General features: G+C 43.0%; 2 protein-coding genes and 1 long non-coding RNA gene across 6 annotated transcripts in view; 1 reads left to right on the forward strand and 2 right to left on the reverse strand.

Moving 5' to 3' along the window:
* Positions 1-17,563, forward strand: part of LOC125766210 (uncharacterized) — a 163,432-nt gene that overhangs the window by 60,870 nt on the left and 84,999 nt on the right. The gene's annotated exons all lie outside the window — the stretch shown is intronic.
* Positions 1-17,563, reverse strand: part of LOC125766220 (uncharacterized) — a 65,724-nt gene that overhangs the window by 18,118 nt on the left and 30,043 nt on the right. The gene's annotated exons all lie outside the window — the stretch shown is intronic.
* The window catches only part of LOC125766200 (uncharacterized), a 45,288-nt gene that overhangs the window by 11,068 nt on the left and 16,657 nt on the right, over positions 1-17,563 (reverse strand). For 2 of the 3 annotated variants that reach the window (XM_049431930.1, XM_049431931.1), the window contains exons 4-19: positions 12,929-13,350; positions 10,596-11,277; positions 10,338-10,485; positions 6,540-6,982; positions 6,038-6,400; positions 5,067-5,552; positions 4,214-4,362; positions 3,861-4,145; positions 3,485-3,772; positions 3,324-3,410; positions 3,186-3,251; positions 2,866-2,910; positions 648-689; positions 476-565; positions 318-397; positions 80-228 (exon numbers count right to left, since the gene is read on the reverse strand). In XM_049431930.1, the coding sequence (XP_049287887.1) occupies positions 80-228; positions 318-397; positions 476-565; positions 648-689; positions 2,866-2,910; positions 3,186-3,251; positions 3,324-3,410; positions 3,485-3,772; positions 3,861-4,145; positions 4,214-4,362; positions 5,067-5,552; positions 6,038-6,400; positions 6,540-6,982; positions 10,338-10,485; positions 10,596-11,277; positions 12,929-13,350 (3,825 nt within the window). The remainder of the gene's footprint in view (positions 1-79; positions 229-317; positions 398-475; positions 566-647; positions 690-2,865; positions 2,911-3,185; positions 3,252-3,323; positions 3,411-3,484; positions 3,773-3,860; positions 4,146-4,213; positions 4,363-5,066; positions 5,553-6,037; positions 6,401-6,539; positions 6,983-10,337; positions 10,486-10,595; positions 11,278-12,928; positions 13,351-17,563) is intronic. The other variant, XM_049431932.1, reaches the window with a different exon arrangement.

Genomic DNA, 17,563 nt, shown 5'->3' on the forward strand with positions numbered 1-17,563 from the left:
GAATATGAATCGGTACAGATAACTTGTAAACGTACCGTAAACGGTGGTGTACCGCGGTGTGCGCAAGCGCTCTACTTACCGAAACCAAGCGTTTCGCCAAAGTTATGCAAAAATTCAAACACCATCAGCAGATCGGCATACCCAGTGCCAGTCAGCTTTAGTCCAGGAATTCGTGAAAAGGCAGGTAACTCCGTTTGATCCACTATCTCCGAATCCTCTTGAGGTTTTCTGTAATGGAAAATATCAACAGAACAAAATGTGAGATTCGCTTGACAACTAACGTATTTACGTTCGAAACTCTCTAGTCGTTTACATACCTTAATTCGGCTAGAATGTTTGTGTCCCGTTTTCTCATCACTAGTTTCTTTTCGCGCTGAATCAGTTTATCCAAGATTACCTACACAGTTAAAAGAAAAGAAATTGTGCATATTTTAGTAAAATCATCGTATCCTATAATGCATTAACGGCCATCTACCTGGTGTTTCTTCTTTTCCTTCTCTTCAAACTTGCGACGCAGTTCCAATTGCTTGATCAGAGCCATATGTTGCCTTCGTCTTTCTCGTTCCTATAATATAATTGTAATTATTATAATTAAACTATTCCGTGTCTTTGGGTTGCGATTCTAGCGTTAGTTCTAAATAACGTACCATTTCCATTGCATACATCAACTCCTTCTGCTTGGCAAGTTCCTGAAATTATACGAACGAATGTAATCGTTAGTATGTTTTAGTTCCAAACCTTCGATTATTCTATTTTAGATCATCGAAGTTACAGAAAACATAAAGTATGTTACTCAAACAAAGAAGAATGTGGAAATAATAAGCTTGAACATTATTTGTCTACTGATTATTCAATTTAACGTGCATCTTATGTACACAGTTCTATGATTCGAGTGAAATTTCTATCAACTACTTGAACGCGGGAGCCTAAAATGAACGAAATTCATTTGATGATAACAAAAATAAAAAAGTCACACATAAAATCATATGCAACGGTAGAATGTTAACACAATAACACTAGAGATGTGCAAAGTGAGTAAGAGTGAGATAGTGAGTTGAAACGTTGGATTGAACGAGTTTCGTTCACTCACCACGAGGAGTTTAAGCGACTCTTATTTCACTTACTCACTCCTGAGTGTAAGCATGTAGCCGTGGTAAGTCGAGTTGCAAAAAGAGTAAATACGCGAGTTGAAACAAAAATGAGTTGAAACGAAACGCTTGAAACACATGAGTTAAAACGGAATACATGTGTACAATACCCAAACTAGTCAAAGGAATATACTGCTCGCTCTGTATAGAAAAAAATTCTATAAATTTCAAAATTTCCTATGGCCTATTTTTTGAGTAATTTTGAAAAAAAAATAAAAATTGATTTATTTTAATGCCAACTGGTTCAAATAAGTTTGTTTTCACTCAAATAATGCTTTAAATTAAAAAAAGAATAAAAAATCTGAAAAAAATTTCAAAAAAATTTTCCACTCGAAAATTTCATAAGGCTTACCCCTTACGTTTTTTTTGAGAAATTTTGCAAAAAAAAATAAATTGATTTATTTTAATGCCAATCGGTTGCAATGTGTTTCTTTTCACTCAAGTAATGCTTTAAATAAAAAAAAGAGTGAAAAATAATCAAAAAATCAAAAAAATCAAAAAAATAAAAATTTACTAAGGCTCATTTTTGCACCAAGTTTTGCCTATAACTCGATCGGTATCCAACGGAACGCCAATCTTTAACCTGTGGTCGATAGGTGGCATCAATGGCTACATTTACTTCTTGGATGGACATGCCCTCCGATGACTGTGCCAGAAGTTATTCGAGGAACCAAGTTCCATACCCTGTTTGAGAAAATGTAAAATTTTCCTCATTTTTGAGCAATTTAGCAAAATTTATAAATGTGTTATATTTTAATGCGAATTTGTTGCAATAAGTTTCTTTTCACTCAAATAATGCTTTAAATTAAAAAAAGAATAAAAAATCAGAAAAAAAATTTAAAACAATTTTCCACTCGAAAATTTCATAAGGGGTACCCCTTGCCATTTTTTTGGGAAATTTTGCAAAAAAAATTAAATTGATTTATTTTAATGCCAATTGGTTCAAATAAGTTTCTTTTCACTCAAATAATGCTTTAAATGAAAAAAAAGAATAAAAAATCCAAAAAAAATAAAAAAAATTATAAAAATTTGCCAATGTCCTTGCCGATCAGATTAGCCCACTTGTTCGCTTATACAGGTTTGATAGTTAGGCAGAGCGAGAAGTATATTCATTTGGCAGAACAATATGTGCAATATGTATTCAGAATACATATTGTACACATGTATTCCGTTCCAACTCATGTGTATCAAACGTTTCGTTTCAACTCATTTTTGTTTCAACTCACTCGCACATTTTCGTTTCAACTCACGTATTTACTCTTTTTGCAACTCGACTCCGAACTCGACTCTTTTTTATGACTCCGAAATGAATCGTTAAACGAGCTGACTCCTAATAACGACCCGTTCACTCTGAGTTGACTCACTAAAAAGAGTTGTTATTCTCATCTCTAATTAACACTCATCGTATAGCCAGGGGAAGATGGTTTTTTATGACAAAATGATACAGTACAAGAAGGAAACAGGATACACATACGAACATACGGAAGGAACAAGGAAAGATTAGTGGCGAAAATAAGAAGGAAATACAGGTAGTTCGGTAATTGTGATTCTATTAAATATAACCATCTGCTTCTAGATTTCGATCAGTTCTATTGATAGTTGGGACAAACAACAAAGCACACACAGACACACGCACTCGTAACAGGGTGAGACACAATTTCGACAACGGTTAGAACTGGGGTAAGACACTGGAGATGCTAAGAGGGTCTCTCTGTACCTGTTCCTTTAACAGCAATGCCTGCTGTCGTTTATGTTCTTTTTCCTGCCGTTTATCGCAAGGACGATTTGTTCGTTTCACATTCATACATTCATATCCAATTGATAACCAATTCGCAATCGATAAGATTCGAGTTTAAATGTGGACAGCCCCGATAGAGATGTGTTAAAAAATAAAATGAAAAACCAAACATTACAAAACTGTTCTTCTAAAGTACGCGCCTCGTAAATTATATGTTTCATATAGCTAATGTCGTCAACAGTCCCTGTTATTTGTTGTTAATGATATTATTATACTTTAATACTAAAAAACATACACACCTGTGCCTTCCGTGCCGCTTCTTCAGCCTTTTGTCGGGCCAGTTCCTCCTCGCGCTTCTTCTTCGCCTGAAAATTATTGACAAAGATGAACAAATGATTAGAATTTTGCATGCTGGACATATCGTGCTATATCCTTACCTCCAGTGCCTGTTGGTTTTTCAGTTCCCGCTCTTTGCGCTGTTGCTCTAAACGTTCGTTGCGTTCTGCTTCCTTTGCCTGTCGAGCCTGAAGCGACCAAAAGAGAAGAAAAAATCGAATTTAACACAAATCCTTACCCTTTCCTTACAAACATTCATTACCTTTTCCTTGTTTTTATTCATCTCTTCCTTTGCCAACTTCTTAGCGTCCCGTAGTGCCTGTTGCTGCTTTGCAATTTCGATCCTTTGCTCCACGCCTAGTCCGGCATGCCGGGTGAACATTTTCAGCTCCTCCAACCGCCGACTAACCTCAACATCGGTCATCTTAATGAACTCACCGTCGGTTGCGTACGGTGGGGGAGCAGGTTGAAGAAACGTACCAACGACTGCCTTTGCCGAGAAGCTAAAATTATCACGATTCAGATCCTTAGGCTTAAATTGATCTAAATACTGTAAAAGAAATTTACAAAAATAAAATTAAAACCACCATAATCAGCTGGAAATAATTCTTTCAGCATTTCCTCCCGTCGTAACGTACCAGCTGAATTTGATTCATGCCCTTCATCTTGTTTACGCTCTGCGGTGGGTAGTAATACACGTCTCCCTTAATGTGTCCATTCTTGGTAAGCCCGCGGATCACCGTTTCTCGCCGCCAGCCTTTCTCCAACGGTACGCGAAGCTCCTTCAAATTAATATGCTCCTCGCCCTCCGATTCGGACATCCCGCTCTCGGAGATGCTTTCGGTGTCAGTGTTGGTGTTGGAGGTGCTATTGTCCATCGATTGATTCCGACTTGCTTCCAGCATGGCTTGTCTTAGTTTTTCCTAACAAAAAAACAAAGAAGAGGTTTAGAAAAAAAATCCTTTAAAGAATGGAGAACATTTCTACTTACAATCTCTGCGTCCTGTGTTAAAAGTTGCTGGGCAGTCAATGGTTTCGATCCAACCGCACGACTTTGCGCCAACAGCGAGGCAACGGTATTCTTCTTCGGTTTAGACACACCACGGCCAAGATTGCGTGGACGACCTTCCTTGAATTGAGCTGCATCATTTACGAGGGGAAGAAAACAAAAGGGCAATTAATATCACTATCGCACAGCCTACGATCGTTACAACACTTCATTCTAATGTCTAAGAAAGCGATCAATTGTGCAAGCGCGTGAGATAATGTTATTTCATGTATATGTATATAAATCGGAATGTTTCCGGCTTAAACCTAACTAATTGTCGTGCCAGACAGTGTGAGTATTAACGCAAAAAGCTTCAGAATAACCTACACGATCTACCTACACACATGTTTGGAAAGCGATCGCTTGTGTGTTTGCACATGCATTATTCTCTTTTTGTGATTGTTAGGGTTTTTTTTTTGTCTACAAACATGCCTTTCCTTCTCAAGTTCCTATTTGAGCAGCAAAAGCCAGCCATAATTTCAGCTGTTTTTGTTCAATGTCTGACAACTGTTATTTAATTTTGTCCATCAAACATTTCCCCCAAACCGCTGTGAAGTTTTGTTTGCTATATTATTCACACTTCTTAATGCTGGAAATATGCTTAACTTAGGGCAATTCCAACTCTACACAACTCGTGTGTGAAATATTTTTACATTACTAAAGCGGCGGGAAAGGTGAGTGAATGCGCAGGGAATAGTTGTAGCTGTTTTGTTTTAGATGTTTTTCATTCAGGCATGACGCACAGGAAAATAGACGAGGGAATATGAAATTGAGTAAAACAAAAAAAAATACTAACATCCGCCGAGCGATGCGTAATCGTACTCCTCGTAATTGGAGATTTTTAAAAGCTCGGACAGCGAACTGTTGAAGCCAAGCTGGGCCGCCATCAGCTGATGGTTGGCGGCATTGGCAGCAGCAGCCGTGGCCGTAGACGAAGCACCACCGACGATGCTACTGCTGCCCCCGCCGCTACTGCTGCCGCCGCCGCCGCTGGTAGTTGTGTTAGAGGTGGTGGTGATGGTATTGGTACCGGATCCGGTCCCAACCGATGCCATCAGCAGGGAGTTTAGCGTGCTGGTGCTGTTCGTACCGGTGCAAAAGCCCGTACTGGTCGAGACGGGCGATGCTGCCGCGTACGCGGCTGCGGCCGACGCCAGGCTCATGTTGACGCTCCCATCCAGGCCGAGGGTACCGGCACCCAGTGCAGCAGCAGCAGCGGCCGCCGCTGCCGCAGCTGCAGCCGCCGCATTACGCCGGTTCTTATTATCGGACTTTCGACGTGCTGTACCAGTGATTAATTTATTTGTTTCGAAATTACGTTCATTTTTTTGTTTTTGTTTTTTTTTTTTTAAGTTCCAAGGTTCGAGACATTGTATTCAAAGAGAGAAGAAAATGGAAAAATAGAGTCACAAAGGATACAAAAGGAACGGAGAAAGTTAAGTACAAGTTCGAAACAATGCAAGAAAGCAGTCAAAAGTAACTGAAGCAATTATTCTTCCTTGGCCGGGGGGGGGGGGTGATATTTTAATTAAACACCCTTGCCAAATATTGGCAGCACAAAGGGAGGGCCATTCGTTGGAAAATGGATCGCAACTAAAGTTGATGTTTGAATTTCTTGCACATTGATGATCGCTGTAACGCTTCCTTTTTTTGGTATCTATAAATTAAACAGTAAACCCCCTTTTCCTACAATTTTCCCTACAACATTTCCGTGTCTAAATTTGTATGTTGCCGTCCCAAATTTAAATCGCGCATTCGCATACTTACATCGGGCAGAATCGTTCGCATTACCGGAGCCTCCACCGAGTGCGGCTGTGATTGTGCTTAAGCTTTGCAAACTGTTGCCACTGGCACCGGACATGGCGGGCGATGATGAGGATGCAGAATGAGTTGAATCACTTCGCATTCCTTCGTTGGACGATTTTGAAGGTTTCATGGAAAGATTCAACGGTGCGTCGTCTTGTTCGAGCATACCAGACGATTGATTGTTGCTGCCGCTGCTATTCATGCCAGAGGCTACCGTCAGCGAGGACACAATCGTCGCTGCGGCCGAGGATGAACTGCCCGAACCTTTCGCGCTGAGATTAAGACCCGACCATTCGTTCATATGATCGGCCATAGTATCCTTACCTACAAGGGAATGAATAAGAATGCGTAACGCATACGAATAACATTATTATTTGATCTTCAAGCGAAACATAACTTTAAAGATCTATTGGAGACAACTTTCAAAGGAGCTTATGCATGGTCCGCGGCTTTCAATACTTACCCGCGCCCTTACCGGCACTGTACATCCCGTTCGATGTGATCGTCGGTGGCAGTTTGATAACCTCGATACGATCGTTCGATCCGCCTCCAGCACCGGTTGCTCCTGGTCCTAGCCCACCGATGCCACCATTGCTCCCGAGCTGATGATGATGGTGAGAAAGGCCGGACGGATGCAGTCCAGATCCACCACCGGTACCGCCCGTCCCGAGATGTGATCCGCCACTGGCGCTGGTGCCGCTCCCATACTCGTTCGGTTCCAGTCGCTGGCGCTTGGCTGCACTTAAACCATGCATTTGAGCAAAAATGGAATTGTCTTCTAACGAAATGGTTTTCTTACGTCCACGGCCGGTCGCGCCCGGTACTTTGGGCCCCACGATGGAAGAGGTGTACTTGATGATCTCCGTGTCCGGTGGCAGCCGTACGCCAAGCAGCGAGGAAGGATCACTGATTTTTGTTTTCGTTTCACACCCGCGGTGATGCGCGTTCGGAAGCGAACAGAATGCAACAACAAAGGTAAACAAAACAGAGAGATTAATATCTGAAATATGATGGACTATTGTCGATGGGGATCCCAAACATAAATGAACGGAAGTGTAATTTTAATATAACAACTCTAGAATCATAACATAAAGAAGTCATAAAAACAATAAATGCAAAGGTAAAAAACCAATTTTGTAGGATTTTGGATAATATAGGAATTTAAACATATCATTACACAGAAAAATCCCAATTGAGAAAATCATACAAAATATTAACCAGCGTTCCATTACTTATCTGTTTATCTCCCATTCATTCCTTAACTATTTTATATTTTCCTAACAAACTTTTTTCGCCCAAGGCGACATTTTATCGACTAATATCAAACGCTGTAAAATCGATTTGTCGCTGCAGTTCACTAGAACACTAGGATTTCGTTTTACATTGCGCGGGCTCATCATCGTACCGGAATCCTGAGCAGAATTTCGAAAGCAGTCTAGGCAAAGCCAAAAAAACGTTTTTTGTAAAATGCTTCCAAAAAATGGTTCTTTTGCAGCAGAAATGCTGTCCGCAAAATGACAAAGTCCATAAAAAAAGGCTGCGATCGATTATAGACTGCTGCAAAATGTCGCTCCCACTGCCGATGTCGTTCGGAACCAATTCCAGCAGCGATAGAAGAAAATGAAACTTTCCAACCTCATTCCACATTCCAATTGGTGAATCCCGGTACTAGCGACGCGACAATTCGCCCCCTCCGTGAAGTGATGTAATGGGGTGGCTTGGGGGGAAAAAAACGGAACTCACGCTTATGCCCGCGAACTGAGCATCTCCATCCGAATGCAATGAAGAATTTTGCAACCAAACCCGAGGAGTTTTATTTGTCTCTCCATTGAAATGCAAAAACCGTACTCTTCTTCTTCCACGCAAAATCCACAAGGACCACGAATGGTTCGAAGGACACTTTTACGGAAAGTTCACATTCATTAGCAGCAGCAGCAGCCACGAGAGGCAGCACCGGGAACCGGAGAAGTGTTTGGTAGTTGGGCTTATTCTCATCCAAAGCACAAAACTGCAACGCAATGGGAATGCATTGCCAACGCAACGCGCGATGTGCTTGTGTGCTCGTGTATTCTGGGCTAGCTTATACCCTGGCAGGAGGACGAAGATAACCGCATTCCGTTTGCTAGAAGAACTAGAACGAATGCACAGACCCGACCCGAGAACGTTAGAGCACTAGGATCGAACGTCAGAATGGAAAACGGAAACGGACCGTATCCTTCCGCATATGGCGCACACGGTGGATGTGCTGTGGGATGATGGTGGTTCGACGATGGGTGAGAAAAATGGGTTTCGTTTCGTACGGTTTTTCCACTCACACTCGGTCGGGTTTTGGAAGGAGGCTATTTTTTTATGAACCACGGACACAAAGCAAGTTCTCGGGGCTTTCCTGCCCTGACAGGCAGGGGACACATGCGCGAAAGCAATAGAGCAAACCGTACACGCAAATGGTAAAGAAGCGGTGAGAAGAAGCTACCCGAATCGTACCGGCGCTAGTGTGCGGCAGTTTTCCCTGATGTGAAATTCTCGATTGGGACGGTACCATTTGGTTGGGATGTGGGGTGGGGTGGGGGAGAACCAAGCACGGAACCCCTCATTTGTAGCATCATGATGCTGCTGCTGTTGCCCGTGCGCTTCGATGATGACGATGACTGGTGAGGAAAATCATCCCCGTGTTGGAACACGACAAACGGTACAGGAGGCAAATACACGAACAAAACAACAACAAAAAAACATCCTTCCCTATAGAGAGAAAGAGGCTGACGATGATGCACGTTCGACTCTAACAAATTTTACCAACACAAACACCGCCACTATGTTTTGTCCTTCCGTACGTACGTAGTCTCTAAGCCCAGCTTCATCCGAACGAATGAAAATGCGCCCACCAGTCGCCCGCGTTACCTTTTCCACCATCGCCCCCAGCCGTCACGTGTACCAAATTTCCCGAACGATGGTACCACCACCAGCTCCGGAGGTTTACCATACACAACAGTGCCATCGTCTCATTCCCTGTTTTTTTTTTCTCCATGGGCAAGGGACGGAATAATTTATTCGTTTACATTTCCTATATCCTTCGCCATCCGCACGTGGGCTTTTTTGGGGGTGGTTTGGATGTAGGTAGTAGTTCTTCATCGACTCAGCTCTTACTGCTGCTGCTGCTGCTACTGCCGGTGGCGAATCTATAGCACCATCGGCACCACACTCTCCAACCACCGAAATGGATGCCAACGATACGCCAAGCAGGAAAGGAGGCTGGTGATTTACCGAGGCACTAGCATATCTAACCAACCGCACAAACATACATACACAGCGCACACATTTGCCGTGGCGTGTGTTTCGGCTGCTTTCTTCCTTACGGCGTTTTCACAAAAGCAGCAAGATCACAGGCGCATTCACATTTACAAAGCATTTACCAGAGGAGAGAACGCAGGCCCCAAAAAAACGCACAGGCTCACCCAGAAAAGAAACTAAATTTTCCCCAATTCTTCGTTTCCTTCATAGATTCTGTTCTTTTTTTTTCATTCTAAGAGAAAATTCCTTCTTTTTTTCTGCGATTTGTTGGAAATGAAAACGTGGAAAGCTTTGCAGGAGGAGTTTTCCCAGCTTTATAGCAGGATCTTTTCCACACCCTTGCGGCCTGTGTGCGCGCCGCTCCTCATTTCGTGCCCGGAGTAGGGCGAGAAACATTCGAAGCATAACCCAACACGACCCGTACCCGCTCTATGGTGTGATTTAACGTGAATATTCAGAACAAAGCATCATCTCGCTCGTCACCGTGCATACGAGATGAGCCTCAATTCTTCCCATTCCTACACCTACAGTGAGGAGCGTGAAAAAAACCCCTCGGTTGTCATTTCCGAAATTTTGCGTATCTCTTGATTAGTTATAAAACGTATTTGTTGCGCACAAAAAAAAGTTTTAAAACATCTTTCCCAAGCAGCAGCGCTTGGAGAGAACTCAAACAATCTTTTTTTGTGTGTCTTTCTCTATCAATATTCAAAACCCCAGTACGGGGCGCGTTCGATGCTACGCGCAACCTAATGCCTATTTTACCGTTCTGGAAGGACACCAACCGTGCATTTAGAATGTATCGTACCAGGTTTTCCCCAAAAACAAGGACACAGGATCGCAAAAGGGATCTGCGACGATGCGGAGGTAACCCATCCATTACCCTGTGCACCCGTATGTTTAGATGCGCTTGTGTTTGGCGTATTGGAAAAAGGCCACCAAACCAACCATGATTCCCCCCCTTCCAAAAACTCACTTCAATATCCCGGAGGAGATGTAGTCCTTCGCTTTGGCCTGGCTCGCTGCCAGTGCATTCATCGTTGCCGTCATGTTCTGCTGCGTCGTCAGGTCGAGATTGTTAAACTGCGACAGTGTGCTCAGGGCGTTCATGGACGCGCTCAAACCTACGATGGGGAAAGAGCAAGCGAAACCTTTTGCGTTAGTTTACCCGTGCACTTTCGTCGTTTGACACTAGAGCGTTCCTGCTCTGTTGCCAGCAAGACAAAACGCTCACCCAAATCGGCCGCACTAGGTCCACCGCTGTTGTTCGCGTTGCTACTGCTACTGCTGCCACCACCACCCTTCCCGCCCATGTCCTTCGACGAGCGGGACGACGAGGACGATAGGTTCTGTAGATGGTTCTGCTGTGACGCGGATGAGGAGGAGGACGACGACGAGGCACCGGGATTCCCGTGGCTGGCACTGATGGTAACGCTGGGCGTTGGCTGCTGTTTGCTAGAGCTCATCGACGGTGAACTGGAACCGCGCGTGATCGATATCGAATCGTTCCCAATCAGCCGGCTCGCACCGTGTGGCGACGAGGATGCTAACGAGGACGAACCGCCGCTACCACCACCGCCCCCAGATCCACTAGAGGATGATTTTTGCTTGGAACTTGTGCTACCGCTACTGCTGCTGCCCGCACCAAGCCCGGCCAACATGCCGAGGCTGGCGAGCTGATGCTGCTGGTGTTGCTGAAGTTGCTGTTGTTGGAGTTGCTGCTGTTGCTGCTGCTGTTGCTGTTGTTGGGACTGTTGACTGTTTGAGCCTCCACCACCGGAATGCTGTTGATTTTGGGCAGCTGCTGCTGCCGCCGTAATGGCCATTAGCTCCTTGTGGAGGGTCGCCTGACTGTAGAGTGACTGTTTGTAAGCAGCGGCAGCGGCGGCCTGCGATGCGGAGGGGGATGGTGAATTCTAAAAGAAAATTAGAGAAAAAAAAACAAACATGTAAATAAACATTCGATAGTAGTGCAATAATTTTTATGATGTAGTTTACAATTTCAATAACAATTATATTAAAAAAAAACCAATGCGTTTATCCATTGGGAGAAGAGATGTAAAAAATATGTAAAAAAGAATGGAAAAATAAAACGCAATAAATAATAATAAACCATTCTTTCCTATCCGCCCATCAATGGTGGGCACTAATTAAATTTACATGCGCCCTTTACTCTTTCATTCCTTTCCATCGAACGCTACTCGTTAAACTACAATAAGGCAAAGAGGAGTTTTGGGGCATTTTTTTTGTTCCAGATGGAATTGCGCGCATTTCATGTGGCATGTGGCCACGTGTACCGACCAACGCGGTTCCACTTTTCATCTTTACACTGCATCAATTGGTACATGTGCGCACAGACGCTTCGTAGTCCTCTGACCGCAAGCAGCGGACCGAAATCATTCCTTTTTTCGAACACCACCAGCGTGGTGGAATAAGCAAATCTTATCCACAAGCGAAAAAACAAAGCTTACCAGATAAAAAAAAACTGTGACGAGAAATCCCAATTCTATGAACCGAATAGAAGGACGAAGGAAAAGCATCACCAGAGTACCAGAGCACCGTGTGGACATTTTTCGTAAATTAATTTTCGTGCTTTTTCTCGTGTGCATAAAGCCGAGATCGGTGAATGTGGTTTTCTTTCTTCTGCATATTTTTTTTAATCCCTCAAGCATCAGAACCAGCTGAAGCAGTTTTATTATGGAACTATGGCAAGCAACTCTACTACAAGTGTGCTGCTGATTACTAGAGAACGGTTTGCGCTCCACAACACACAGTTCCGTAGAAAGCATTTGATGTTCGTATTTTCTATTTCCACTGAATTCTAGTGTTTTGGTTGCATGTGGGATAAATTTTGCTTCACGCTATGTGTTTTAGCGTAAAAAAGCATAAATCAAATGCATAATAAAAATGTAGTTTTTTCCCACCGCGTTGCAGGTCGGGAAAATTGTCCTTTAACAGCATCAACAAGAGAAGCAAAACATATTGTCCCCGGTCGTCCTGATGAAGGACGAGTTCCGCGAAATAACATCCAATCAAGTTGGAGTTAAAAATGAATAACAACATAACGCTTCTCGCTTGTTTTTTTTTTCTCTTCCAGTTAAGTTTACCGTTGTAACCTTTGCCAAGAACAAAAATATGAGAAAAGAATTTTTAATCTGTTGCAACTGTTGGTAATTATAGTAAAAGCATATGGCATATTTTCATCACCGTGTGTTTGTACTATTGTTTGATTGGATTGCAATGCAAACAAAATATACAAAGACTAGAGAAAAATTCATTGAATTAATTTCCATTTCCATTTCCAATTTCAGGAAACTCTAACCATTAAGGATGGAACATTCAGATTATTTCATTTGCAGAACATTAAAAATTCGACTGTGGATCTACCCGTCAATTGGGTCATTCTAAGCATTCCAGATACAGATACAATAAATGTGAGTATCTCTAGTAGAACATCTTAAATAATTATTTTTGTTTTAAATTTTGCTTTCGCAATGCCAAGATGATAGAGCATTTAACACCTTTCATAAATAAATGTTAATCCTTTCCAGTCATGCAACAACTTACCTTGTACGAAGAGCTGTTATTGCCACCAACTCCGCCACCCATGCCTCCGACACCTAAACTGCCCGCCATGCCACCAGACGAACCGCCCGCTCCACCACCGGAACTGGCGTTGCTGCTGTTGCTGTTACTGCTCCGATCACGCTTTTTGCCTTTTCCACCGCCCGAACCACTCTTGCCCGAGCCACCGCCAGACCCACTACCACCGGTGCCTCCACCGCCAACGCCACCACCTGCCCCACCAGCCGACGTGTTACCACCGGAACCGGCAATGGCGGCCGCAGCGGCAGCACCCATTGCGCCCAGCCCAAGCCCACTCGGGAACGCTCCGGCCAGATCATGCGAGAAGGGAAGCTGCGACATGCCGGAAGCCTGCAGCCGGGCAAAGTAATCCTGTGCCGCCAGCTGTGCCATCGACCACCAACCTGTGAATGGGACAACAAAAGGTGAAATTAAATTAGTTTCCGCTTACAAAAGTCGTACCAGGAAAAAAAAGCAAAACTAACAATTTACGTTTATCAATCCGAGGTGCACAGAGGCGCCAATAATCAGCATAATTTCATTACCAACAGAAAAACAACAACAATCGGAACGGAATCCTTTCACAAACACTAGCGCAATACAGCATCAATCGAAATTGCACGCACGCGGAAAAGTCTCGTGTGTTCGAGAGAGACAGAGAGAGATAGAGAGTGAGAAAAAGGGGGTCGCAGAAACAAGAGAGTATGCGGCGACTGAAAGAAAAATAACAACAATTCACCGACATGCCGTGCGAGAGCTGCCTACGAGTGAGTGTGTGTTAGTGAGCACGCCATCCGTCTCACAAACCTTCACACACACAGAAACACACAACCGCTGTCTCACACACCAGGTGTAGCGCCACTAGAAGTGAGAGCAATAAGCATCACGCCTCTCGCACATTTCCCACAAGAGCGAGAAAGAGAGCAGAAACGTCAGAAAAGAAGATAAATGCCCACGTGTGTGTGTGTTTGTAAACGCCGATCGGTTTACCGCTTTTTCCTTCTCTTTCTCGCTCATGCTTCCAAACGCACACACGTGCACGTACGCTGTCAGCAGACAGGCGCGCACGCGACTCTTCTCAAACCAGCGTTTTATTTCACGGTCTCGCATAAAACCTGACCAGACACAAGCGGCGGAACCGTCCTGTAGCGTTCTGTCCTGCTCTTTACGTTTCTGCTAAAACTTCTCCGCTCACTCATGGGGCCACACACACACACACACACACACGCGCACCCATCAGCATTTACCGCCGTCACCCATTCCAAGCAACCACAGCTGGTGTGGACAATGTTTAAGAGGGGAAAGAGCGGCACAAAGTGGAACATGACAATCACCGCAAGCCTCTCGTAACTACCGTGTACATACACAAACACACACGCACACGCATTCCAAATATAAAGCATCATCTTCTGCCTTCCAAACGCACAAGAAAAGCCTCTAATCGGGTCGATTCTTTGTTCTTTCAACCTCCCCTTCGATTATAACGTTTCGTTGCTTCGCTTTTGCAATGGGGGTAAGGAATGTGGGGTGCGTAATGAAAAGAGGGTGGAAAAAAAATCGAACCCAAAAACCTTTGCTACCTTTTGTGTCGCGTTTCGAAAAATCCTCAAGAGGGCGCTTGTGATGTCAGGCTGCAGCAGGGTTTGCTTAGATTGAACCGGGAATGTATAAACTCTGTTACAAGCGGGACAATTGCGTTACCATGGAATTCGATAATTAACTGCCAATTAAATTGCTTTCTAACTGCTTCAATGGGGAGAAAAACACGTGTGAATTGATAAAGCTATGTATAGCTGTGAATCCTAACTCGCTTAACACTCTCACACACCAAGTTCGCCAAACTGCCCACTGGTGCACACATACGAAATTCATTCTAACAACTACCAACAAAACAACGCTTAAAGTTACCTTGAACTTGACCTCCACATTAAAGCCCCGTGTGTGTCGCCTCTTACTACCGATGCTAATGTTTGCGAGCTGCACCAAATTTGCACACCAAATCAAACAAACACAGATTCCAACCCCCACACACACACACACGCACACAAACATCCCTGTTCTTGTTTTTTTCTTCCGGTATGTTCAACTAAAACATTCCTGAACGCATTCTCTCTCCTAGCCAAACCACCATCATTCATGGAATTCCATCTACTTTCCAACCCCTTTAAATAAACGTCACTTTCCCTTTTTTCGTACAATATTAATCAACAATATACTACATTCTTGTCAAAATGGACTCAACACTACCAAACATCCCCCATCCTTTACTTCTTCCAAAAAGGGAGAGAAAAAGAGAGAGATATAAAGAGAGATGAAGTCGCGGTGCTCTGTGGTGAAAGGTGATAGGGTTGTTTATAGTTCATTGGCACCTCATGCATGATTATGCTAATGCTAATGCACTGCAATGCTTCTCCTTCTGGCTTCAAACTTAATTAGCTTCTGTATATGGAGCTTACTGCCAAAGGTAAACCGATTGTGCTGTGTTGTTGTGCGATGCATATTAAATGATGCTCCATTGCTCTGTGTTTGAGAAACAATACGTGTCTAATTATACTGCTGAAAGCCCCCCTTCACATTGAGGCTGCTCCGTGGTATAGTGGTAACGGAGATGACTTTCACACGACAGGACCAGAACCCAAATCCAATCCGAATCGTTTGCTCTACCTGCGCCGATCTTCTATGATAGCAGATTTTTGAGATCTCCAATAACTGATAACTTCCTATGAGATGAAGAACAGTCTTTGTATATTGAAGGTAAGGTCCTCTTCCTCACATGTCTAAATACAGTAGTAGAATGATTATTCGGTCAAATGCGTCCTTGTCAACATTCACTTTTCATGGCAAGACTCTGTGGACAAAGTGAGAACCAAATCAACTAAAACTATAGGTGTCTCAAAATAATAATCTCACAAAGTTGTTTAATAGAAATTATTCTAACACGTTAAAGAATTGAAGAAAATTTAATGATTTAGTAATCAATAGGTCCTCCAATACGAATATTACTTTGGAGGAATGTTTTGTTCAGCCACATCAAGTTTATTTTTATATTCTCCTACTATTGCCCATCTTCATTGAAGCTTGAAATAGTATTCCCCAAATAATATCCAAGATATTAAAGTCTCCAAAAAACTAGGCTCTAAAACCTCAACATGTAGTGAAGATAATCAAGTCTCAGAATTAAGAATTACTTCAAACTACTTGAAGAACTATTCCAATATAGTCTCCAATATAGTCTAGTGTATCCAAGATGCTAGTCTAGCTATCCTGCCATGGATCAGTTAAATCATGAAAATTTAAACGAAACATGCCATGCAAACTAATTAATTTCATAATGCTCTCTTCTCCTTTTAATGATGATCAATTGGTAGGGGAATCCAGCTTCCAGTTCCTTCCCAAAAATAAAATCCTTCCCCATCTTCTGGTTGCCGGTAACGTCAGAACGATAGTATGATGTTACACACCACATCTATCAATGAATCGTTCGCCACAGACAGACGTTTACGATTATGGCTATTGTGATTGTTATTGCTATTAATATGTTTATTGCCTTATCATAGCACCACCATCAGGACGAAATTTTGCGATGCGAAGCCACACTTTTATAACTTTTCCTGTACAACACAATCCTCACACAAGCGAACAATCCTCACCGAGTGAAGACTCGAAAGGAATAGAATTATTTAATGTTGGGCCACTGGCTACAACAATGGTGTTGCTGCTGCTGCTGCTGGCCTGTACGTTGTTCGATCGATCAAAATGAGGTCAAACAGATGCTTTCCTTTTCGCACCCCTCACTTTCATTATTTGCTTGGTTGGTGTTTCATTTTCACATTCAAGCCCCAACCGGGGCCCGATTTAAATCATGTTGCTCTTCCATGCCAACAGGTGAATATTTTAAATTCCATTCTACTATTTGTGTTGTTTGGGTTGTTTATTAAAGCCCTTGCAAATGGATTTAAATTCATATTTCACATTAAAGGTAAGGTATTTAAATTCAAGCGGGTAATTGATTGTAGTTCTTCTCCAACAGAACGTTATCATTCGAAGGTAAGCGAGATACACAAAACGATTTTTGAATTTTGTTTTGCACATCACTTTGTGTTACGAAATCATCCTTTCTTTAACACTTTCATGCAGTGTCCAACATAAAATAGGCAAGTAAAAGTGAGGCAGGACGCTTCAATTCCTACGGGCTCCACATTATGAAGGTAATAATGTAGGGAAAACGTATTCAATCGTGCGTCACATATGCATCGTTGGCTTTCGATCTCTGCAGCAAAACCAGGAGCAATTGTGGGAACTATTCAATTTCTGTCGCAACGAGATGCACTAAAGTAGTACGAAGTTTCGGGCGGCTTTCACCCAATTTAACGCCCAATTGAACCCGTACGTTAAAGTATGTCCCCCGTCGGGTGCAATCGATTGTTTTGTTACAGCCCCAGTAGTAAATCGGATCGGATCGGGTGATGAGATGAGATGGTGGTGATAGTGAGCTAATTTGCATACCCATTATGAACTATTGCATTTTCAGCAAATATTAAAGCGGCACAACACAACAAAAGGGGGCTTCAAAGCTTTCACGTTTAATCGGAAAGGGAATATTCAACTCGAATAGTG

Source organism: Anopheles funestus, chromosome 2RL (genome assembly GCF_943734845.2).
Source record: "Anopheles funestus chromosome 2RL, idAnoFuneDA-416_04, whole genome shotgun sequence".
NCBI classification, from domain to species: Eukaryota; Metazoa; Arthropoda; class Insecta; order Diptera; family Culicidae; genus Anopheles; species Anopheles funestus.